Genomic DNA, 26,556 nt, shown 5'->3' on the forward strand with positions numbered 1-26,556 from the left:
GCCACTTCTTTACTGACTACAGCTTTAGTCTGCCCTCCTAGAGCTAAGATTTATTGGGATACACAATCATAAAACTGTTCCTGCTTTCTGAGAGCACCCAACCCAGAGTGAGTCCCCACTTTCTTGGACCCTCCCCCAAATCACTCATTCAAAGCCCAAACCTAATGAGTCATTTCAAACTCAGTTCCTTGTGATGTGCATCCTCTCTCACTACAGTGAGTCGGAACCCCAATACATCCAACGACAGGTGTTTTCCTGGTGGTCTTTGCGGGGAGAGTGCTGACAAGCTCAGTTACTAAAGCCAGCACACACATTCTTAAGAAAAGCTAAAAGAGTTTCTATCTTCCAGATACTCACTAAAATTCTAATACAAAATAAACTCCTTGAGCTTATTTTCTCACATTGTGGCTTTTTTGGCAAAGGGCCCTTTAGTTCTATCCCTCAGAAGAATTGCTTTTGTGAGGTGTAGAATAAACAGGTGGATTATGGCTCAACTGTTAAATATTTACTCAAGGAAGAGGCACATTTCCAAAAATTATGATTCAACATGTTAGGTCAACACCCAGGCCACAGTGAGCCTGATGGCCCATAATCCTGGATGCTTATGTAGAATCCTATACTGGGACTTCCCTGGTGGCGCAGTGGTTAAGAATCCACCTGCCAATGCAGGGACACGGGTTCGAGCCCTGGTCCGGGAATATCCCACATGCCATGGAGCACCTAAGCCCCTGGGCCACAACTACTGAGCCTGCACTCGAGAGCCCAAGAGCCACAACTACTGAAGCCCATGCACCTAGAGCCCATGCTCTGCAACAAGAGAAGCCACCGCCATGAGAAGCCTGTGCACCACAACAAAGAGTAGCCCCTGCTCTCTGCAACTAAAGAAAGCCCACGTGCAGCAATGAAGACCCAACACAGCCATAAATAAATAAATAAATAAATAAATAAATAAAATAAAAGAATCCTATAGTGGATTCAATGTGAACCTCTAGTAGAAAAGCAGACAATAGAATTAAGTGGTGTGGCACTGACTTTGCTCCAATTCTTGCTTTTCTCGGATTTCATCCTTATTAGGGATGAATATCTCTCAATTATTATTTCCCCATCAAAGCACATTTAATGTTCTATTAAAGTTAGCAAGAAAGGGGGATGTCTGGTGTTTTCTGGCTTGGACAATTTGGAAGTTTCTAAATATGAAAATTTAAATTGCCTGCTGTGCAAAAGATGTGAAGCAGTAATCTAAAGACCTGGGGTACATTTATATAAATCTCAATAATTTGTATGAGACAAAATGTTTCCAATTATAGCATATAACTTTTGACATTTTGAAAAATGACTAGTAGCCTTTGCAAAGTACCAGTAGCATATTCTGCCTCTCTCTAAATTATAAATAGACTTTCCTCTACATGGCTTATTCCAATAAATAATTCCATTTAAGGGAAGAGCAATAACACCTAAAAGTTATTGTCATCATCTATATATTAAATACTGCTCAAAGAATTTTATACACATTATTTCTAATCCTCACAAAATACCAAAAGGTATACACAGCTGTTCACATTTTACAGATGAGGACCTGGATCAGAGAAATTAAGTGATAGGTTCCAAACACACAACAGTAAATGATAGAGTTAAGGTGAAAACCCATTTTCGTCTGACTTGCCAAGCTGAAGGATGTTTACCTGTGTGTATGTGTGGTATGTGTGTGTGTTCTTTTTAGGTGAAATTACTTTTAACATTCAAAATTCACTGTGTTTTAACAGCTCATTTAATATGTGCCTTTTAACGTATGCACAAACATACACACACACTCAAAACTTGCTATTAATTGCTATCATTTTGACTGCAAGTTTGGAAAAGAATTTATTCCTAAAATAAATATGTTTGAGAAAATGGAGCTTTAAAAATACTACAGTTATCCCATATGATGATTTCTTCTTCTCTAACCCCTCAAATACTTTAAGATGGCTCTGGTCGTGTTAATTTAGTATCATCACTCAGAGCTTAAAATCTTCTTGAGATACATTCTCTACCCCATTAATAGTTCTAAGTATATTGTTTCTAATACAGCACAGGGAATTCAGAAAGAAATTAGGAGGATTTTGAAATGACATTGTGAATTCAAGCAAAAATTCCCTTTTTCTTTTTCCCAATCTCTTGCTCTCTTTCTCTTTTCTCGCTGTTTTTTTCTTTTTTTAAAAAATGTTGATCAATTAGCTAACACTCTGTAAAAATGTCCTCGAGGGCTGGGGGATCCAGAATCCTTAAGTACAAAAGGACATTCTACCAATGTTCCTGCCTGCCCTGAATTATCCTTTTGCATTTATCAGATTGCATCACTATCTTCATGCTATTATCTAAAAACTGTCATATGTGGGCATGCTTTTTTTAATCAAATTACATGGCACTGTACAAATATACTAATCCCTTGTTTGCCAATGATCTTTTCAATATCAGAGGTCTGGAATTATTTCAAAATTTTTAGATTAGGAGACATTTAGTACATCAGAGATCTACGACTTTGAAGCACAATGCAATTTCAACATTATCAAAATAAAAAATATTCATTTGCTCATGATACTTATTTTTTTTAATCTGCTCCTTCAAAATCCCAAACCAGCTAGCTTTGGAATCCATTTACATTAGAATCATAGATCCCGCCCATATTATTGACTCAGGAAATAAATGGATTTTAGGAGACTTTATTTAAAAGGCATCTCCTTGAGAGGTGGAGCTCAAAGAGCTCTGTGAGGCTGCAACAGTTTCCCAGGAGTCAGGCCATAAAGAAAGAAGTGCTGGCACTGGGTGGGGCTGAATAGTTCACATCTTTTCCCACTGTTTCTCACTGGTATGTTTCCATGAAAGTCAAGGGTGTGGGAATGTATGACAGGGTAGGAAATCCTACAGACTGCTTTGTGTGCCCAACCCACCCTAACCCATAATATCTTTAGCTGTTTATCTTAATCAATGAAAGAGCTATCACATTAATGTCTGGAAAAACTGCAAAAGAGCTAAGCACACCAAAGAAATGTCATGCTGGGGATCAAATTTCTCCTGTCACATCAGTCTTTTCTCCTTCAGAAGAATACACTTAGCATGGATCCAAAAGGCATTTGCTGTCCAGCCATCTCAAGATCATCACGCAGCCCAAACATCTGGCCCCGAATCTTCCTTTTGCTCCACAATCCACCTTGCTTAACCGTTCCTTTTAAACTCACCCATTCTAAAAATAAAATGACTCTCTCTGTACCCAGTTAATACCAGAAGCATCCATCAGTGGCCACAGTCCTCAATAATCCACATGCCAAACACACCTTATCTCTGTGCACTTCACCACGCTCCAGTCAACGTTATCTATTATGAACCGAGGTCTCTTTCCTATTCTCAGAAAGCAGCGCTTTGCACCTACCTCTTTAAAAAGCAATGCTTGCACAGCTGTAGTCTGTAGTTAATTTTAATGCTCCATGGTTCCTACAGCCTCATTGATATTACACATTCACACGTACACACACATCTCTACACAGACGTTCCTAATTCCAGCAGTTTACCTTTTTGGGTCTTTTTCTTCTCTGACTACTGCCATTGAACTTCTCTCCACTGTCGCTTTTCTGAGCTGCATCTTCGTTCATCATTTTGAACAGTTTGGAAAGAAAATAGCGCTGCCATTAAACCCTGCCGCCCGTCCAGACCACTAGCGAGTATGCACTTACTGGAGGAAAGCTGGAGAAGGAGGAGGGGTGGGGAAGGGGCGCGCACTGGGAGGGTGAGGACGGTGACGTTGCCATGGCAGCAGCTGCCACAACTGTTTATCTGACTGCATTGTTCAATCTGATTCAACCAATTACCATCAGGGACCGGTTACAAGGAAGAAAGCCTTGAAAAAAACATGCCAGGGACTCGAATGATTTGGGGACACTGCTGGTTGGTTTTTGACACACCCGCAGTCCCAATGGCTCTCAACCCACACACAAAACCTGCACTTAATTTTCTTCCTACAAGTACTTCAACACAGAGCAGATACAGTGCGTAAGGAGAAAACTATAACATCCTTGAATATCTCTGACCCTGAAGAGGCACATTTTACCTGGCGAAGAGGCTACTCAAGGAACAGGATTAGCTATTAATATCCTAAGGTAAAGGTAAGAAATTTACATTTTTAAGATGTTATTCACTTGATTCCAGACGATAATCTTTCAAAACTCAGCTCGAGGATGATTTCTGTTATAAAGCCTTGCGAGCAGGCTCCCCAGCAACCAGGTAACAGACCTCTCCCTCTTCTGTGCCTTGCCTTTCCACGGAGCCTTTCTGACATAGCAACCGCAACACTGTTTCACAATTGCACGGACATAGCACCCATAACACTGTTTCACAATTGCACATTTACCCAGCTGTCTATTTTCGACAGGCCAAGAGCTTCTTAAAGCCAGAGATTGAGCTTTGGGTGTGTGCGTGTGTGTGTTTGGGTTGGGGGAGATTGCTGAATTTCCCGGAACCAAGCCTGATGCAGTGGTACATTAAAGACACTATGGGTAATACAAATATAAGAAAGTTGTGGAGTTAAAACATTTTATAACTGATCTTTTAAATCTTCTTATCCTAATTCTCTTTATTGACTGATGAATAAAACACAATTCCTGCTCTCCAGGAGCTTATAAAGTTCCAAAATTCTTCTTGATAAGAAAAGAAATTAGAGCCTGTTTTTATAACAAGAAACCCAATTTTATCCTATTGGATTGAGGTGGCCATATTTGTATGCTTAAACATGTTAAATTGTGGACGCACCAGAGCCCAACATGTTTCGTACAGATACACACATGCACACACTAAACACTCATCCCTATTCCTAGAAAACAAACTCAAAGCATAACACACAGAATACTGAAATGGGAAAATAGTGTAAGGATTAAACGAATGAGATAATGTATATAAATACACTTTGCAAATTGAAGGTCCCTATGTAAATGCGTTATTGCTATTGTTAATCCTATTATTATAACAAATATAGGTAATTTTCAACTCAGGAAAGTATATCTTAAAAAGGCTTCCTGGGGGCTTCCCTGGTGGCGCAGTGGTTGAGAGTCCACCTGCCAATGCAGGGGACACGGGTTCGTGCCCTGGTCCGGGAGGATCCCACATGCTGCGGAGCGGCTGGGCCCGTGAGCCATGGCCACTGAGCCTGCACGTCCGGAGCCTATGCTCCGCAATGGGAGAGGCCACAAGAGTGAGAGGCCAGCGTACCGCAAAAATTTTTTTAAAAAGGCTTCTTACAGGAAAACGGCTACCAAAATTGGGAATTCATCTTTCCAGTAAACACAGTAAGAAAAATTCACCTTCTCTCCCCACTGCTGTGGGATTGCTCTTTATTTCTGCCTGACCTCCCCTGAGATCCTTGCCACTTCCTCATCTAGGGTCAGCCCCACCTTGCTGCCTCTCATTCCCTCCACCCTCCTTCTGCTTGAGCAGACCCATCCCACCGTGATGCCTTGGATCCCACAAACAGAACAGAAGCAATAGGACCCTTTTTTCCTAAGCAAAACCCTACAGGAACTTCTACAGAAGCTTCTAAGAGCCCAACTCCTACTGTTGTCAGAGTCTTCATGAAAATTCCTCCTGATATCAGCCCACTCCTCCGCTATCCCCTCAGCGAACCCCTCACTCATTCCCTCACCTGTCCCCATTGTGCCTCCCTTTTTTTTTTTTTTTTTTTTTTTTTTTTGCGGTACATGGGCCTCTCACTGTTGTGGCCTCTCCTGTTGCAGAGCACAGGCTCCGGATGCGCAGGCTCAGAGGCCATGGCTCATGGGCCCAGCCGCTCCGCGGCATGTGCGATCTTCCCGGACCAGGGCACGAACCCGTGTCCCCTGCATCGGCAGGCGGATTGTCAACCACTGCGCCACCAGGGAAGCCCTGTGCCTCCCTTTCTGACCTTTCTTAGGAGCACCCTCAGCCTGGAAACTGGATTAATTTACTCAACAAATATTTATTGAATACCTACCATGTGGTAGGAGCTAAGCACTAGGGACACACTGCCCTAACCACAAGGGATATAATGGTGAACAAAACAGGCAACATTTTTTGCAATCACGGTGCTTATATTCTAACAGGGAAACTAGACAGTAAACAAAAATAATAGTGGTAAGGGCTATGGCGGAGAAAAGTAGGATAAAGAGTGATGGGGAACAGATGTTATTTTAGATAAGGTACTGATAGAACACTCTCTAGAAACCTGAATGAAGTTAGGGACCAAGCCAAGCAATTATCTGGAGGAAGATTGTTTCCTTATTGCATTTAAAAATAAACTTTGGGTCCCTATTATATGCCGTGCAATGTGTTAGGTTCCAGGTGGGATGTAAAGATAGACACTAATCCTGCCTTCAAAGCAAAGAGAAAAGCAGTTCAAAAGTCCTAAAATGGGAACTTCTTGTCAAACATATTAGGAAAACTGTGATACTCCAAAAGGGGAAAAGAAGGGAAAAGGAAAACTTTTCTAGCAACTGGATCTATAGGAGAGATATGTTACTAATACCCTTCATGCTCATGTGACACCAGAATAGGTTTTTCAATCAATCGGTTTGGTAGCCCAATTTGGAACCTAATCATTGCTTTTACATCACCTCTGCAGTGTATATCGCAAACAGATGTACTTCATATTTTACTACTTTATGAATCAGCAATTTTTTTTTTTATTTTTTTGGTTGCACCAGCTCCTTAGTTGTGGCACATGGGCTCCTTAGTTGCAGCATGCACGTGGGATCTAGTTCCCTGACCAGGGATCAAACCCCAGCCCCCTGCATTGGGAGTGTGGAGTCTTAACCGTTGCACCACCAGGGAAGCCCAAAGCAACTTCTGATTATGTTTGAACCGCCTCTTGTAACAGTGCCTTCTCTGTCAATATCCAAATATATAGTACACGGCCTAAACACTCAGATGCGGGCCTCCGATTTTGACAATGAGCTATAACCTCTTGCTGCTTCTTCTAAACTTTTATACAGTATACTTTCTTTACAGAGTGAAAGTACTGCACACATACTAGACCAGCATACCACAGAGGTCGACACCCATCCTCAAACTGTAAAATAAAAATCTCAGCACGTAGATAAACAGGTGCTAGTAGTATTATGTTCATTACAGCATTAGAAGGTACATTTTATATGTACAGAGAACATCAACAACATGTTATGGTACTGTGAATGTGGGGGGTTTCTCTTTTGAAGCTTTCAGTCAATTTCTCAGTGCTTCTCTAGTGGGCACTCCTCTCCGCCCGTCCTCATAGTGCAGGGTTTTTTTTTTTGTTTTTTTTTTTGTTTTTTTGCGGTACGCGGGCCTCTCACTGTTGTGGCCTCTCCTGTTGCAGAGCACAGGCTCCGGACGCGCAGGCTCAGCGGCCATGGCTCACGGGACCAGCCGCTCCGCGGCATGTGGGATCTTCCCGGACCGGGGCATGAACCCATGTCCCCTGCATCGGCAGGCAGACTCTCAACCACTGCGCCACCAGGGAATCCCCATAGTGCAGTTTTTTGTGGGCACGTGTCCAACTGGACGCTAAGATCCTTGACGGCAGGATGTCTATCTTTGCATCACACGTGGAACCTAACATATTGCGTGGCATATAATCGGGGCCCAAGGTTTATTATTAAATGCAATAAGGAAACATTTTAAATATCTACCATGAGTCTATGCTTATGGTTAAACTTCTAATGGGTAAATTCTTCATTTCTTAGATTATTTTGTGTACTTTCTGACCTCTAGGAGCTATGCATAATTTCAAATAAGATTTTTAAAGTTACTTGAGAAATTGGAGTTGCTGCAGATAAAATAGTAGCGATAATAGTACGTTACATTTTAAAGCATTTTATAATTTGTATAATTTTTAGCTCCAAAATAGAAGATCCATGAAGACTAAGATCTCTGTCTGCTCACTGATATATCCCAAGCACTTATAACAATACTGGCAATATGACAGACACAAATATTTAGTAACTTTATGGGATTCTCACAACCACACATGGAAAAAGGTTAAGATCAATCAAACTGAGGTAAAAAGCAGTTTTGGTGACTTTCCCAAGATAACAAGGTTAATAAGATACAGAGCTAACGTTCTTCTGATTCTAATGTCACTGTTCTTTTATTAAATCATGGCTGGCTTCAATGAAGAGCAGCCACTTAATAAAGTGCAGTAAGATGGAAAATGCCAAGAGCGGAAACTATAGTCAGATGACAGTGACCTGAGTAGAAAAAGGAAAACTTTATTAGTTTTATGTTTAGCATATTTTTATAGGCATGGCTTTTTAGAGGTGATTATATTAATTTTAATAGGCCTGCTGTTCCATGTTGTTGTCCAACTGGAGCTGGGAGGAGAACCCTGGGTACATGACAGAGTGGACATGACTCCAGACACAGCAAGAGGGGCTCAAAGTGGGACTGGCCCTGGTGATTGGCATCAGAGGGAGGCAGTGGTATCATGGCTTGGTTCAAATCATATCAGGATATGTCCCGTGCCCAGCAGTGTTTTGGGCCAAGGGCACTGACTCTGTACCTCATTTCTTTTTTTTTTTTTTTTTTTTTCAGTACGCGGGCCTCTCACTGCTGTGGCCTCTCCCTCTGCGGAGCACAGGCTCCGGACGCGCAGGCTCAGCAGCCATGGCTCATGGGCCCAGCCGCTCCGCGGTGCATGGGATCCTCCCGGACCGGGGCACGAACCCACGTCCCCTGCATCGGCAGGCGGACTCCCAACCACTGCGCCACCAGGGAAGCCCTCTGTACCTCATTTCTATCCTATCTACCCATTCTTGATACTTTGCTCCTTCTGTCATTTATTTGAGCTGGGTAAATTTCCCTGAAGTGTAAGCAACTGTGTCTATGTTTAAGTCCTAACCTCCAGCACTGTGAATGTGATGAAATCATGTTAAGATGAGGATGGGTGGGTTAGGGCGAGCCTTAATCCAATGACTGGTATCCTTATAAAAAGGGGGAAATTTGGGCACAGAGACACTCAGCGGGAAGATGGCCATGTGAAGACTGAGGCAGAAATAGGAGCAATGTAGCTGCAAACCAAAGAAGACCAATTGCCAACAACTACCAGAAGCTAGGAAGAGGTAAGGAAGGATCCCTCTCTAGGACTTTCAGAAGGAGCATGGCTCTGACAACACCTTGATTGCAGACTTCTATCCTCCATAACTGTGAGAGAATAAAGTTCTGCTATTTTAAGCCACCCAGTTTGTGGCCCTTTTTTATGGCAATCCTAGGAAAGTAATACAGCCATATTTTCCAGCCACCCTTGCAGCTGGACCCAGCCATATGACTTAGTCCTAGTGTTACAGAACGCAAGTCTGTGTGCCCAATGCACAGTGAGGCCAACCAATACCAAAACTTCAGAGTTTAGAGCAGCAAAATGTTTATTGAAGGGCCAGACAAGGAGACGGCTGGCTCATGCCTTAAAGACCCCAAACTCCCTGAAAGCTTTCAGCAAAGCCCTTTTATAGGAAAGATGAGGGAGTGGCATGGTTAGTTGTTGCATACTTCTTGGGGTCATATCCTTTGTTCTCTTTTTTTGGTTTTCATGATCCTTTGTTCTCGGTCAGGTCATGATGTTCTGTTAACCTCCACCAAAACAAATGTTATTCTCTGGTCTGACCAGAAAGCGCAAGGTCCCAAAGCTCAACTTTCGCCCTCTGAGGTCCAGGCCCTGGCTAAGAGGAGGGGGTCCCTGCGCGGGCGGTTACTCTGCCTGAGAACATTCATCCAGCACCCCGTCTGGGTCCTCCCAGCACTGCCCAGGCCCAGCTGAGGGGGCAGATCTCAGCTGGCAGCGCCCTCAGCACCAGGTCCCCAGACCCTGCCCAGCCATCATCACTGAGGGAGCCAGGTGCCCAGGACCCAGCCAGCCCTCAGGCTTTTCATTTAAACTGGAGAGAATCATTTGTATGGGATCGATAGGAATACGTGTTGTAGCAAATACCCATCAGGTGAATCCTCAGCTCACGACAATTGCCCTCTTTGAGAAGAGCCCCAACCACAGAGGCAGACCTGAGCTAACGATGTGCAGTGTCCTTACAACGTAACCCCGACCTCGGGCCACCTCCTTGGGGTAGACAACTGACCTAAACTGGACCAATTTTTGAAACTTGAACAGAGAGACTCAGACTGGTTGAAGCTGTTACCTTAATGGCAGTGTTCATATACTCCAGTTGCTGAGGCCCCCGTGCACTGCGACCCATGGAAACTGGAGCCACCATTCAGTCGTGGGGGGCGGGGAGGGGTAGGGGTTCGCCACTGCTTCAAGGCGTGGGCCCAGCCAGCGGACGCCATGGCCAAGGCCCTGGGGCTCTGCGGGCCACAGCCCTCAGCCGGTCCCAGGGCCCCTCAGCTCACCCGCTGGCCCTGGAGGGTCCCAGAGGGCCTGGAGGACCCCAGGGAGAAGGCCGCAATCCAGCTCTCACCGTGCTCTCTGCTGCAAGGACCACTGCCAGGCTGACTGTTGGCGGAGCGGGACTAACTCACGTGCTCAGGCTCTCACACTAACAGCTGTGCACCTGCTCCGCCCCTATTACACTAGCCTGTAGAATGTGGGTGGGAGTGTATGCCACTCTCAGGCCTAGCTAATACAACCTTCCCATGAGCAAGCTTTTTTTTTTTTTTTTTTTTTTTTGTGGCCATGCCAAGTGGCATGCAGGATCCTAGTTCCCCAACCAGGGATCTAACCCAAGCCCCTGCAGTGGAAGCACAAAGTCTTAACCACTGGACCACCAGGGAAGTCCCCCCATGAGCAATCTTACCTGTTTTTCCCATCTAGTGGCTGAATACAGAGGAAGATATAACCTGGAAGGTGGAAGAGCAACAGGTCCAAAACAGCCTGAGTCCCTGAATCACAGTGTGGAGGAGGGACCCTCTTCTTCCCGTTCCCTCCTCAACTGACCCTCATTAAACCTGAGTAAATTTTCTCATGAGTGCTTTGTGGTTATGGTGTTGTTTGTTACAACAGTTAGCCTGTGGTAACTAATCATATCTACTCATGTTCTCCAGGGATTATGTAGTCACATTTCTATTTTAGGTTGCCTGTTACATGAATGACACTTGCAGTGCATCAAAGCTTTTAGCCATTGGAAATGGATCTTATGCCCTGGAGCAAAGGTGCTAGTCTCATTTAAAGGACAAAAAGAAAAAGGAGGAACACAAGTAATTAGAGGTGAGCAACATTGTTGATTAGTGGTGGGTAGGGGAAAGGGCTGCCTGACAGCTCTATGGGATCAGAATCTCAGAACAGCTTTTGTCCACTTTCCTCTTCCTCCTGTCTCTCTTCCTGGATAAATCCTTCATTTCTTTTCCTAGTTCCAGAAGTCATTACTTCTGAGCATAGTAGTCTCCCATCTCTGTCCCACTGAGTATGAACACATAGAATGCAAGTCTATCATATAAGCAAATACAAAACCTTCTTGAGGTTCTCTAAGGATTTTTCTTTCTTTTTTAAAAAAATATTTTTGTTATCAGTGGGGAGAAAATGAAGGAAAGATAGCAAACAAATGAAAAAATTAGTTTCTCAAAGTTCACAATGGTTGGAATGTACATAGTGTTGGACTCAGAACTGCTCTCCTCTGGTGCTTTTTCTGAATTGACAGGAGTTCTGCACAAGTCTTATTCCATATCGTTTATGTTCCTTAGGAGAACTGGAGGGGGTCTATTTAACAGTTACACCTCCTTGGAAGCTAAAGTCAGGCTCAAGGGCCAGGCAAGAAGCCTTCTTCATTTTCCTCTCCCAGTTCTTTGCTGTCCCACCATCAGCATCAGCAGAAAGTACTTCCTCTGCCTCCCTGTGATCCTCTCCTCCTTCTCACCTATGTACTCCTCTTCCATCATTCATCTATTTCATGTAACACATATTCTGTTGGATGACAGACTGCTATACGCCAGGCTCCCTGCTTTAGGGGCTTTAGCATGAATTAAATAATCTTTGCTTTAGGGCCTTTAGCATGAATTAAATAATCTTTGCCTCTAAGGAGTTTACAGTATAAAAGTGGTGACGGTCATTGAACTAGAAGCACAATAACTCTATAGGGGATTTTAAGGGTCCTGTTCTCTTAGGAGGATGCTTTTTAAGCTTTTATGAAAGCATAAAAAAGGGACATCCAACATAGTCTGAAAGAATAGAGCAAGTTTCTGAGAGGAAGTGACTCGAATATTGAGAAGACTTGAATGATGACTAGGAATGATCTAAGTAGAAAGGGAAGTATTATAAGGTGAGATTTGGGAAGGATGATTCAAGCAGAATCAACAGCACAGCTGAATGCCCTCTGGTGGGGAGGAACATGGAATTGGCAGAACTGAGACAAGGCCCCCATGGTTGTATGGGGTAGCTCCTAGTCAGGCCTGCAGTCATGACTTAATCCTGGGCCTTAACGGTTCAACAGGTGTGCCTGTCCACAGACTGGTTATTGCCCCATGTAGATATCCAAGTGTGATACCTAAACATTATTATATAACTTGTGAATCATGTAGCAAGATGACCCTATTAGCTTATAAAGAATATGTACTCAGAACTAGGATGTTAAAACCAGGTGGAGGTGGCCAGAAAAAAGCAGATTTTGCAACCATGTAACATACTTACTCTGGAGTTTCGAGGAACACATTTGGAGACAGAAAAAGCCAGTCCTCACCCTGGACTGGAAAGATTCCATGATCACGAAACTGAGTGCATCTCCTATGAAGAACTGGGAAGACTTAAGAAGCCACACACAGCAACATCCCTCAGCCAGATGTCACCAGGTGTCCTTTGGCAAAAGTATATCCTTTGTGCTTATTGCAGCAAATTTAAACTAAAACAAAGTAGTCATCTTCACAAGCCACCCCTTCAGTCTTCTGTGGGACATTCTAGGCCACAGCAAAGCAAAGAAGAGGGCGTCATGAGAAGAGGCCAGAAGTATAGGTAGGAACTGAAGCGTAAAGAGTCCAGTAAGCCATGTTAATGATTTGGGATTCAGACTGCAAAGTCATGTGAAGTAAGGAGAGAAGTAAGATGATAAGATATGTTTTTTTAAGGACATTCTTTATAAAGAGCTATTCAATGAGACCTGAACAGAGAATGAATGTGAAGAGTTGTGTTTAAAAGGCCATATCAGCAGTCTGGGAGAATAATGATGGTGGAGCAGACAGATACATTAGTTAGTCTGTCACCATTAACAGTGTTACATTCATAAGTTCTGGAAGGAAGTGAGAAGTAAGAAGAGGGCAGTGGGGAGACATCCTTCCTAAATAGCAAGAAGAAGGAGACCTCATCTTCGTCAAAGTCTCATATTGAGAAGAGGCCTCAAAGAAAAATTTTGGAAATCCATTTCATTTAACAAAGAAAGAACAAGACTCAGAAAGATCAGAAATTTTTCCCAAGGTTCCATAACTAGTTAGTAGTATAAGAAAGACCAGGATCCAGGACTCATGCCACCTCACTGAGCAGCCTTTACACCATGGTAATCTGCACATGGGTGAACTTAGAAAGCCTATGTCACATCTTATCTATTTTTATTTTAAGTTAAGGAACCCTCAGCTCTTACATAAGGTGTAACAGAAATTAGAGAGAAATTAGTCCACTAAACAACCATGCCCCTCAGGGAATGATTGGGAAGAAGGACCCTTGTTTCTCATGTAAATATGGTATTGTCCAACCCCAGACTGGAGCAGGCTCAGTAGATGTTTCACTGAGATGGATCTTAAAGAAGCAGCAGCAACAATTGATTAGGGACCTACTTCTTTCCCTTTAAGCCAGTCTTACATAAGGTTTACCAAAGAGGTATTTGGTTGCAAAACTTACCATGTCCAGCATAAAAAGGAGCTTTTGGAACCCATGGCAAACAATTTTAGCACCTCACTTCACCTGAGGCACCCACTTATTAAAATTAGCATAGTGATTGATTACAGTCTCATTTTACATCAAGATCAGCAACAATACTTGAGATCAAAGGTAGAATTTTATGGGAGAATAACAAAATATGGCTGAGCTCACCATGTCTGTGTCCCTGTCTAGGTCAGTTTTTTAGGACGTGCTGTTACTTGCTTGCTCTACTCTAGGGTCTCTCTGCTCAGTCTCCAGTGATGTGAGTTCTTGAAAATAGCTGTTATAATTGGGTTTCCTTACAGATGCAAATGGATAGCACATTGGGGCAGGCTGTGTCCTTGACAGACATTTTTTTTTTCAAAGCAATTTAACTTTATTACTGTAAACATTTAAAACCTTAAACTGGCTTGAAAGTAAGGGCATTTTTTTTCTCTTTTAACTATGAAGAGAAAGTATGGGGCCATTGATAAATACCCAACATAAAAATAATCTAGGGCTTCCCTGGTGGTGCAGTGGTTGAGAGTCCGCCTGCCGATACAGGGGACACGGGTTCGTGCCCCGGTCCAGGAAGATCCCACATGCCGCGGAGTGGCTGGGCCCGTGAGCCATGGCCGCTGAGCCTGCGCGTCCGGAGCCTGTGCTCTGCAACGGGAGAGGCCGCAACAAGGAGAGGCCCGTGTACCGCAAAAAAAAATAATAATAATTTAGAGGCTTAAGTCTCATATAAACATAAATCATATTTGGAAAGATGCATAACCATGGTGGTAATAGAAGTGACAAAACCACAAAGAATCACAATGTTAGAAGGTAACTTAGAGACTACTGTATCCAGCTCCTCACTTTTTTTTTTTTTTTCTTTTTGCTGTATGCGGGCCTCTCACTGTTGTGGCCTCTCCCGTTGCGGAGCACAGGCTCCGGACGCGCAGGCCCAGCGGCCATGGCTCACGGGACCAGCCGCTCCGCGGCATATGGGATCCTCCCAGACCGGGGCACGAACCCGTATCCCCTGCATCGGCAGGCGGACTCTCAACCACTGCGCCACCAGGGAGGCCCCAGCTCCTCACTTTTAACAAGTAAGAAAATTGGAGCCCAACGTGGTTATGCTACTTACCCAACGCTGTACCTACAGTTAGTAGCACTTTGAATTAAATTCCAAGTTTTCTCATTCCTAGTCTAGTATTGATGTCTTCCAGTGGGGTGTCTCTCTACTAAAATGAACTTTAAGAAGCCCTCCCAAAAAAAATTAAAAAAAAAAAAAAAAGAAGCTCTCCCTTCTCAGCAAACATACAGGCCCAGTGATGGCTCGTTACTCACAGAATGGGGGAAAAAAATTATATGATTCACAATACACCACGCAGAAATGTTTCAGGCATTAGAAGTAGGGAACTGAATAAGACAAAATAATATATTTCTTAATGTTGCAAAACATCCCAAGTTTAGACCAGGGTTTACTATAACAGAATCATAGTAGGAGAAGGCAAAGGAGGATCAATTGTTTTTCCACAGTGTTAACTCTTTGCCAAAGACTCTCGAGAATGATAAAAAAAAAAAAAGTAGTGATAATATGAACATTAAAGCTCCAAAGAGCCTTTAAACAAACGGCTATAATAAAAAAGACAGATGACAACTGAAACCCGTTTGCTATCTTATCACTCCTGATAATGAATTATTAATAAATGACCACTACTATTCCTCCCATTTAGAAAAAAAAATGTTCAGGGTGAAGAGTTTATTATCTGTTAGTGCTCTCGGACTTCTAGCTACCATCCAGTCCAGACTAATGGTATTCTAAATATGTATTGCCATTGCAAACTACCTCATAAACTAGTGGTTTAAAACAATAATTTTATTTTGCTCACAAACTTGTGGACCTGGGATTCTGGAAGGTCTCAGCTGACTGATTCATTCATATTCATGTGGTAACAAACGAGGCAGCTGGGGCTGGAGGCTCCACTTCCACAATCGCATCCTCACTCATATATCTGGTGCTGATTGGCTTCTCTATCCACGTGGCATCTCATGTTCCAGGATCTCTCCACATGGCTGAGGCTTCTCACTGTATGGTGGTCTCAAGGTGGTTGTATTCTTCCATGATAGCTGCTTCTAAGAGGCAGGACTTGGAAAGTGCTGGACCAGTTAAGGGCGCTTCCATATTTTATTGGTCAAGGCAGTCACAGGGCCAATCCAGATTCAGGAGGTAAAAAATGGACTCCAGGGCCTCCCTGGTGGCGCAGTGGTTGAGAGTCTGCCTGCCGATGCAGGGGATACGGGTTCGTGCCCCGGTCTGGGAGGATCCCATATGCCGCGGAGCGGCTGGGCCCGTGAGCCATGGCCGCTGGGCCTGCGCATCCGGAGCCTGTGCTCCGCAACGGGAGAGGCCACAACAGTGAGAGGCCCGCATACCGCAAAAAGAAAAAAAAAAAAAAAAAAAAAAAAACGGACTCCATCTCTTGATGGGAAGGGTGGAAAGGTCACTTGGCAGAAGAACATATGGGATGGGAGCCATCTTGGAAAATTCAATTTGCCACAGATGTTTAGCAAGTGAAGTAGGCCATGAGGGAGATGAAGTACAAGGGCTGATCTTGCATACTATAAACACAAGGTCTTTTCCCAAATGAACAGACTCTGCTAGCTAGAAATGCAGTCTTCTGCATTCTTTTATTTATTTATTTTATTACAAAAAGGTTATCAATATTAATTCCTGGAATGATTAACTACATATTACTGGGTCAAAGTCAACTACTTCCTTTCAAAGCGGAGTCTCTGTTGATCTCTGAAGATGAGTTTCATGTATTACACTTTCTGACTGTGAGCCACTGTGGCTAATAAATTCACAGGAAGTATTTTACATTTGAAGTACAGCTTGTTTTGCACTTTTTCTTTTTACTCTTTCTTTCCACTCTCCTTGGCCTCTCACTCACTCTTTTTTTTTTTTTAAATAAATTTATTTATTTATTTTTGGCTGCTTTGTGTCTTCAGTGCTGTGCACAGGCTTTCTTTAGTTGCAGCGAGCGGGGGCTACTCTTTCTTGCAGGGCATGGGCTTCTCATAGCAGTGGCTTCTCTTGTTGCAGAGCACAGGCTCTAGGCACATGGGCTTCAGTAGTTGTGGCTTGCAGGCTCTAGAGCACAGGCTCAGTAGTTGTAGCGCACGGGCTTAGCTGCTCTGTGGCATGTGGGATCTTCCCGAACCAGGGCTCGAACCCGTGACCCCTGCATTGGCAGGCAGATTCTTAACCACTGCGTTTCTCCCTCACTCTTTCATCCATTCTATCCTTCTATATAATATCAATATGACCTCATAACAACCTTAAATTCTCCTGTACAAAAAATATGATAATAAAAAAGCTTAAAAATAAAACAAAAGTATATAAAATAGCTTAGAGCTAACTTTAGCTAATGTCTAAAAAGAGAGACATACAGTGCACCCATATTCATTGTTAGCTTTTAACTCTATACCAGGAAAATGATTGGAGGCAAGATTATTAACTTGTTAACTACACAGTTACTACAGCCCAGAATTTAGTCTTTAGTGCTGATTTGTGTAAATGTTGGATATTATTTGTTCTGGGCCTTAACAAAACCTATGTATCTAGTGGGTTCTCTTTATCATTCAATATTTGTGGTATTCTCTTCTATTTAGGCCTCACATTTCATGTTTATGGCTTGGTAGTAAAACTAAAACAGACAATGTCTATTTTAATTATTCAATCTGCTTAACTACCAAGAACAGATTGTGCCTCAGGCCTTGATAATATAGTGATAAGCAGACCTGGAAAGAGAGATTCCAAATTCAGGTAGGAAAAAGAATTTTCCTCAAGGAAGTTCTTGCAAAATTCAGGAACTAAAGTAGAGTCAATCCATCCATTTTGGTCACGTTGACTATCTATACAAATTACTGTATAATATCTGCTTGCCAGCTGATCCTGCAAAAGTGTCCAAAAATAACTTTTTTCAGTATGCAATTCACAGAAACATTCAGAATATAACAATAATGTATTCAATGCTATATGGGTTGTAAAGGGTGATAGCGAGTGTTATTTCACAAATCCTACCACTGAGCCTCAGGATATTAATGCCACACTTGGATCTTTGGCTGTTGTATCTAAAACTATAGAAGTCTAACCAAGTAAAAACTGATATACAGCATTTCAAATTTTCTTTATGCCTAGCCAATTATCAGACTTTTCCAGGGTCCACAAACCTCTCTACCTAGAAACTGTTAAGAATTGTGAAGGGTCTGAGATCTTACTTGCAAGCTAACAAGTTAGCCTGCTGCAGTTTCATGGATGCTGCCAGAAGATATGAAACTCCTGGGTCTGAGACAAAGAATTTTATTACTCATGGCATAGCAAGCAGCATGGTCATCAGCATACTTGTGTCAGTTTCCCTTACTCTCAGTTTTCACAGAGGTAACTTGTATGGTCCAAATGCATACCTGCACACTCATTGGGTTGGCTGCACACAGGAGAGGAACCCTGAGCATTGGGAACCTGAATCTTTTATAATAGGCAATAAGCATATCTGTACTTTGCTCCAGAGGGAGCCATTATCTTTACTATATTGGATAGTAAGCATGCCTGATCTTCTCTCCCCTATCTTGCAGGGCTATTTGCTATACCAACATCTTGGAAAAAATAGTTTGGAACAAACACAGCCAGTGCCTCTGCTTGCAAAATGTACAGAAATGTAAGAAACTGACAGAAAATTATCTCTTCAACAGACTTTCAAAAAATACACATTATCCTACAGATGAGGAGATAAATGCCAAATTGCTCTTCATGACTATCTAAATTTAAGTGGAAACTAAACAAATTCTCTGCAGTCATATATACATGTCTGTGTAGTAAGTTTTAACAGTTAGCTTGGTTGTAAACATTTGGAAGATTTCACACACAAAGTAGTTTTGCAAGAATTACTATAGCATACAATAAGGAGCAATGGTTTGAAAGGCAGCACACGTAGGTTTTCATCAGCATTCTGTCAACTAACAACATGCTCACAACAAATCATATAATTTACCTGGGCCTTAGTTTCTACATATCTCTGAATGTATGATCATTCTCTTATTTTTCCTAGATAATTCTCTACTTCTATATTGCTAAAAGTCCTTGAATCTATGAACCTACATTTTAAAGGGGAAAAAATGACTCAAAGAGAATTTAATAAGCAGATTAAATAGCCAGTGATTCAGTATCAAACAGAATGTGATGTAGCTGTCTTCATTTTCAATTTCTTTTTCTTTTTTCTAAGAGACAACAATACATTGGAAAACATATGAGTTACAGAACCTAATTTTCTCAAGGTCAACAAATGAAGTAAGAAAATAATGAGGGAAAACAGAAATGCTGACAGTTATGATACAACTTAATTAGACCTAGAAAACAATTTTGGCACCCGTAGAAATGCTGTGGAGTTTTACCCACCAGTCTGGACAGAAATAAAGTCTACTAGGCTTAAAACTTCTGTCATTTTCCCTTCTCTTTTTCCAGTCTCTCATACCCAGTAAATAAAACTGTTTTTGTTTCTACTTTGGAAATATATCTTATGTATTCTTATTTTTTCCATTCTATTCCTATCACCACAGTATCACCTCTTTTTCTCTCATATATATGAACTATTTTAATCAACAGAATTTGCTGTCTCACCACCTTCAGGTTTTTCTCCTCCAATCTGACCTCCAGACTGTTGTAATTTTTTTCTTCATAAAACATTTTTTTCTAGTCTTCAGCATCCTCAGAATAAAGTTCAAATATCCCCAATTATTACTCAAATATATCCATCTTTAAGTGTTTTACTCAAAATGGTCTATTTTAAAGGAGGTGGATAAATCACAATACAATATGTTCAGCTTTTTGTTAAGGAAATGTTACCAGAGCTTTTAGGGGGAGGAGCATCCATGAACTTCATCAGTTAGGTGGGTCAGTGAAAAATTCACAGTTAAAAAATACTATCCTTATTTTCTTCCTTCTCCCTAAAATCTACCCACCTCAAGTCCCAAACTGATCATGGAGCTTTTTCTAACAACAAACTATGTTAAAATTTCCTTCTCTCAAGATTGCTATGCTACTTCTCTGTATTAATCACACAAGCTAGTTAACTGCTTAATATACATCTATCTTTTATGCCCAACTAAATGCCTTGCAAAGTCAAATAAAATAACCATGGATAAATTCAGGACAATCCCCCACAGCACCACTTATCCTTTGATAAATATCTTTTTATCTTGAGTGAAAGGCACTCTTGATATTTATTTCCTCTACAGAGTCATAGCAGCAAGAATAGTAGAAAAGCCTACTAGGAAAAAAAAAAAAAAAGGTGGATGTGAGAACCTAACTTAGAAAAAGGATTGGGTTCCCAAGTTTGAACACATTTGGTCCTAGAAACTATATGTGACTTGATGAGTTCCTGGATATCCCACAAAACCCTTTGCATCCCCCCAAGCAGTTTTCAATTACATCTAAACTGCTGTTTTAAGCATGTCTTCTATAGGGAAATGAATTTCACTCTCCACTAGGGATGCCAAAACACACTTCCTCATCATGGCAGCCTATGCAGGGAAATGAGGAAAAGTGGAGAGAGGGAGGTCATTAGATGGAAAAGAATGAAGTAATTCACTCATTCTCTACATTTGCCCAGAAAGATTGCAATACTCCTTCAGCAAACATTATTGTGCACCTGCTAAGTGCCAGGTTCTGTTCTCTCTTCTAGAGGTGCAAAGATAATTAAGATATGATTCTTGCTCTCAAGGGTATGCACGAAAAGGCACTCTCTTCTCATTGAGAACTCTCTGTTCCTGCCTTCACTGTAAACTTAGGAAGGTTAAAACCACCCCTGGGAGGTTCCTGTATATTGGCTGCAGTCTTTTCTCAACAATAATTTCTTTCCAGTAATGCTGGTCACACAGCAGACAGTGCATATTTCTTGATCAATTGCAGATAAATCAATTATTAACTCAGTTATTATTAGTTTAATTGGAAAACTCCATATGGTTATAAGCTATGTAAAAATACAAAAAAAAAATAGCAAAGATTCCTCTTTTTGGCCCACCTAGAAAGCATTGTGACATAATTAAAACTGATCTTGATTTCCTGTCTTGTATAATTTCATTCTCATATTCACCCATCTTCAAGGTTTTCCTGTTCCACTATTCAACCTGGCTCTTCCCTTGAAGTAAGAGCCTCTTCCTCTGGAACTTTTTTGGTAATTCCCAGCAAATTACTCATTCCATTCTGCTAGCTAATTTGACTGGTAATTTGACATGGCAGCATACTGACAGAAAAATGAAGCAAGCAGGAAAAGAGATGGTTCCCCAGCACCAGATCTATGCACTGAGTTCTACTAGGAGGCTCAACCGGGAAGCCAAGACACAGTCTTCAGGATCGTTAACAAAGCTCATCCTGTAACTCAACCAGTCATCCAAGACATAGGAATGAGAGAATGTAGGAGAGAGAATCAAGGCAGGTGATTGCTGGAAGTTGTCAATATAGGGGTCAAGTGGTAGTAACAAATGGGCAATTAGATTGTCCCTACAATGCTGTCTGTCTCAGAGCCTATACTTGTAGAACAAATGAAAAATGCCCATTTAATTTGCTTTTTACCATAAGAGTCACATACCTGGCTGGGCTTCATGATACTGTTGAATGAGGACAGTCATGAAGATGACAACTTCCATCTGACCAAACTTGAAATGGAATCCACAAACTTCTTTTTCAAATTGTCAGTAGCTATTATTAGAGAAAGAAATCCCTCTTCTCCAAAAATATAATAAAGGCATATGATAATAATACAAAGTTTGCATTTGATGTGGAAAAGTTCTGTTTTGCTTTGTTTTGTAAAGTACTTCTCTAGTTTCTAAAGTTTAATTCCCTAGAGAGAATTTTGGTCTGCTCTATAACATAAGAAGTCAGGACTCAAGAATCCCATTCCTGGATCGACCACTAATTGGATTACATCCATGGGCAAGTCACTTTACCTGCATAAACTCAGTGCCTTTATTTCTAACATAAGAAAGTTAAACTATAGTTATGATTTCCAAGGTTAAACTATAGGTATGATTTCTGAACTTGCAATCCTGGTATACACTCTGTCATTCCCACCTCACGTAACACAAGATTGTGCTGTTATCCTGCATTACATTGGCAACCACATGGTGTTTCTTGAATCACTATTTATCATGTTTCTTAAGTCCAGATAAGTGGTCTTTAAAACACAAGAAAGAGGCTGTTTCATTTTTCTCAAGTGTAATCTAATTTAAACGGCCCTTGTGGGCAAATACAGCAGTACTTGTTATTCCACTAAGGTGCACATGCTTTTCCTGCTAATGGAAGCTCTTTTGTAGTACAGTGAATGTCACCTGGACCCTCTTCCAAAACTCACTCTAAAATTTTATTCTCTGGAAGGAACTCATTGCTTTCCTGAGTAGAGAAGAATGTTTCACCTGGCTGATAGTAGATATTTTCAGAAAAGATATATCTATTAGTGTTTGAGTTGGTATTTTAACTCAGCCTAGGAACACTATCCTATCAGAAACAGAACACTATGGGGTAGCTATCTCTAGATAATAAAACAAATGAGACTCACTGAATTGTAAGAGTACCTTCCTTCTTTCTCAACTGATTCTTACATCTTTCATTGGTATCACTGACTTCAGAAAACAGAAGAAGCTACCTTTGGGAAATACCTCATAGACACGTTACGGCCTTCCTCATTGCTCAGTGGAAGATTTGGGAACCACACAAACATCTCTAGATCTACTTTCAGAACTCCAACACCAAAATTACCAGATTGGGAAATTAATAATCTATACTCTCAGCATGGAATTCCTTTGGGAAAAAAGTTCCATGTGAATACTGTATGTTATCACTTATAGGTAGAATCTAAAAAATAAAATAGAAACAGACTTACAGATATAGAGAACAAATTAGTGGATACCATTTCAGAGAGAGAAGGAGAGAGGGGCAAGATGGGGATGGGGATTAAGAGATACAAGCTACTGTGTATAAAATAGACAAGCAACAAGGACATATTATGCAGCCTATGGAAATATAACCATTATTTTGTAATAACTTTAAAGGGAGTTTATAAAAATATTGAACCACTATGTTGTATACCTGAAACTAATATAATATTGGAAATCAAATGTATTTCAATTAAAAATAAAAATTATTTACAAATGATCAAAAATGAAAAGGGTGAAGGTGAGAATGAAGAAGAGCTGGCAATAGAAAAGGGACTCAGAGAAAGAAAGATTGATTTCTCATGGCTCTGGAATCCCTCTTATGCCCCACTGGGAAAATGGAGTTCAGTTCCCCAAGGAGAAACCAAACTGGTACTGTAGCACATGACATTCACAAGGTGACTTCACATAGATTATTGCCGTTAGTCTGCACCATAACCCTCTATGAAGAGGTTCTCCTTGGTTCTCCCATTTTACATGGTAGGAAACTTGTAGCTCAGAGAGGTTAAGTACTAGCCAAGGCAAACCCTAGTTGGTGGCAGAGAGGGGGCTTCAATGCAGGTCCTTCAGTTCCCATTTCCACTGTTCCACATTCCTTATATTTAACCTATGCCCTTGACTCTCCATACAGTTTGTGCCCCAGGTCTGGGACAAATCTGTGGAACAATAGGTTTTCTATATGTAGAAACCAACTGGAAATATAGAAAAAAGAAGAGATGAATTCAAAACATTCTTTATGTTTTTCTCCCTCTCAAAACCACAGATACATGATTTAAGTTGCATATATTTTTCAAATAGTCTGTGTAGCCAAATAGTAGTACAGTAAACAGAACTGTTAATTAAAGTCAAAATAATGCTTTGATTCATGTGTGAGGGCATTAACATTCCTGCCATGGATATTTGGGATGCTTTAGTTTGAGAAGCTCTTTATTTCTAAAGGACTCTATTGGGCTCATAGAGGAATTACACTACAACTTGATCACACAGTAATTACATCGAAGGGGGTTACCTCAAAACATGCTGTGCTTAACGTGAGTAAATACAAGTGTTTTGTTTTAGAAAAAGAAAGAAAGAAGAAAAAGAAAGAAAGGAAGGAAGGAAGGAAGAAAGGAAGGAAGAAAGGAAGAAAGAAGAATGAATAAGGTTTACGGCAGTTCTCACATACCCTTGCATTTGATATTAAGGACCTCACTGTTTTATTCATCATGTGTATTCCATTTATGAAATAATAGGAGGAGGGTATTCAGATGGGATTTACCAATTTTTCTTTAATGAGAGGCTTCTCCTAGCTACCTCCAGCTGAACCCTGCAGTTACATCTGTCCTACTCTGATAACAAAAGAACAAACCACTGGTCAACTTAAGGTTTCATCAGTGATAACATTAAGTCATCAAGTCAAACCAGAATACCAAATATGAGAAATAAGTGGTGGGTAGGGGAAGTGAAATAATATCTTTATTTTTATTTATATTTCCATGATTGAGTAAACCTCATTTTAAATGGCTCCTATCCCTTAGGAAGAAGTATAAAGTCAAACCATTCCAGCTTACTAATAAGCAAGAAATCAGCCCCTCTGCCCTTTATTCTGCAACAGTCCCCAGGGCATCTTCTCTCCCCATAAATAAATATATCTAAGGCAAGATGAATGGATAGTTCACAGAGAGAGAAATATCTCCAAAAAAGATGAAATAAAGAGAAATTTTGAGCCAATTAAGAAATTAATTATAAAATGTAATTTTATAGTTAATTATATCTCTATGCATCTATATCGAATGCATCTCTATAGGAGTCTCAAAAATAATGTTACATAGCTCTGCCTTTCATTTATTTTAATTAAAATTTATAATTTATTTCAGAGTTTTTGGCAAACTTCAAATTACAGTCACAGGAATGGTAGACAAGATGATTCAAGTCATCTGCTAAGTATTTTTCAAGCAAATAAATATCTCAAATCTTAAGGAAAAACAACCATTCATTATCTCAGTCAAGATTTCCAGGATGGTAATTTCACAAGTCTCCTTGTCTCCTCTAATATTTATCATTCTCATGGTCACCAAAATGTCTTTTTCCTTTCACTGAGCCCATTTTCCCTCCATCTCAATATAAAAAGGACATAATTAACACCCCTTACTAAAAAAAAAAAAAAAAAAAAAAAAATCCCTTCCTGTACTTAAAAGCATCTATGTAAGTAATTTTTAAGCTTATCTGTTTTTTTTTTAATTTTCTGGATTGAACCATCCTGATTTCTTAAACTGGTACTCATGTATGACCTCCTTTTTCTTTCTTTTCTAGCATTTGGATTACTTTTCAACACTCTTCAGTTTTACCTTTTAGTTCTTAAAGTACATTAGCCATCCGCAAACATGGAACTAATAAAAACCACAGTCAGCACGGTGTCGACATTTTTAAACAATGGCATTGTATTACTGACTCATATTCAGCTTGTACCAAATTTTTTTCCTGGTCTTTTCCTTCATTTCTTGTGCTGAGTCCAATTCTGTATTTAAGTTACAAAGAGCACCATACTTCTCTGTATAGAAATATTATTTCTGTTTGTAAAACTACTTGAACTTTACTTCTAACCTTTGGGGTCTCACCTAGGATTTAAGCATCAAGTACAAATCTGACAAACATATTCCAGATTCTTTTTTTCAGGTCCTCTGTAAAGATATTAAAGCAAAGGGGCCCCAAGCCCAGTCCTGTTGCTTGATATCTCATAAGAAAGGAACTGAGCTACAGAGAACTGTGTAGGTTCTTGCTTCAAGCTCTCTCCTCTTCAAACAATCAGCCAGGCTAGAGGTAACTACATTGTTTAGGAAACTATCAAGTGTGTCAAATATAAGACTTTCCAGTCTCTAGATGGTTGGCTCCTCCCTGCAGGTTATCTGATTGTTTTTACTATTATATTAAGAATGTACTTTTTCTTCTGATTTTAGTTCCATAGATGAAATACATGCTTCATTTTCCATATTACCCATCTCTACACTATCATCCTGTTGCCTTTGATGATATTTAAAATTCATATAGTACACTAGATTTTTTTTTTTTTTTTTTTTTTTTTGCGGTACGCAGGCCTCTCACTGTTGTGGCCTCTCCCGTTGCGGAGCACAGGCTCTGGACGCACAGGCTCAGCGGCCATGGCTCACGGGCCCAGCCGCTCCACGGCATGTGGGATCTTCCCGGACCGGGGCACGAACCCGTGTTCCCTGCATCGGCAGGCGGACTCTCAACCACTGCACCACCAGGGAAGCCCACTAGATATTATTTTTAATATGTATTTTTATTCTAAATAATAAATAGAATTATTTACTTTTCATTGAAAAAGTGTAACTTAGTAGCAGGTAAATTAAAAAGTAAACCAGATTTTACATTTGAATTTCAAATGGAACAATGAGAAAACCATGTAAAATTGTGTGACTATTAAGTGATAAGGTATATACATTTTATTATTTCTCTCACTTTAATTTTTTTTTTTACTTTTTTTTTTAAATTTTTTGCCTTATAACAAATTTAATCAGTTATACATATACATATGTTTCCATATCCCCTCCCTTTTGCGTCTCCCTCCCACCCTCCCTATCCCACCCCTCCAGGCGGTCACAAGGCACCGAGCTGATCTCCCTGTGCTATGCGGCTGCTTCCCACTAGCTATCTACCTTACGTTTGGTAGTGTATATATGTCCATGCCGCTCTCTCACTTATAATTTAAAAACAAGTCAACAGACATCCCCCTACCCTACCTCTTTAATCTACCTGAAGCATGGAGGTACAGAGAA

The 26,556-nt window shown here is 40.8% G+C and overlaps 1 protein-coding gene across 24 annotated transcripts in view; it reads right to left on the reverse strand.

The window, feature by feature from the left end:
- Positions 1-26,556, reverse strand: part of ANK2 (ankyrin 2) — a 710,377-nt gene that overhangs the window by 354,511 nt on the left and 329,310 nt on the right. For 3 of the 24 annotated variants that reach the window (XM_082640895.1, XM_082640889.1, XM_082640902.1), the window contains exon 1: positions 3,549-3,687. The exons of 19 other annotated variants lie outside the window; for them this stretch is intronic. In XM_082640895.1, coding sequence (XP_082497021.1) covers positions 3,549-3,632 — 84 coding nt within the window. In that variant the 5' untranslated portion in view covers positions 3,633-3,687. Of the gene's footprint in view, positions 1-3,548; positions 3,688-26,556 lie in introns of those variants that run through there. 2 more of the 24 variants (XM_082640896.1, XM_082640891.1) reach the window with 2 other exon arrangements.

The sequence above is a fragment of the Mesoplodon mirus genome, assembly GCF_964341445.2.
Source record: "Mesoplodon mirus genome assembly, chromosome: 2".
Taxonomy (NCBI): domain Eukaryota; kingdom Metazoa; phylum Chordata; class Mammalia; order Artiodactyla; family Ziphiidae; genus Mesoplodon; species Mesoplodon mirus.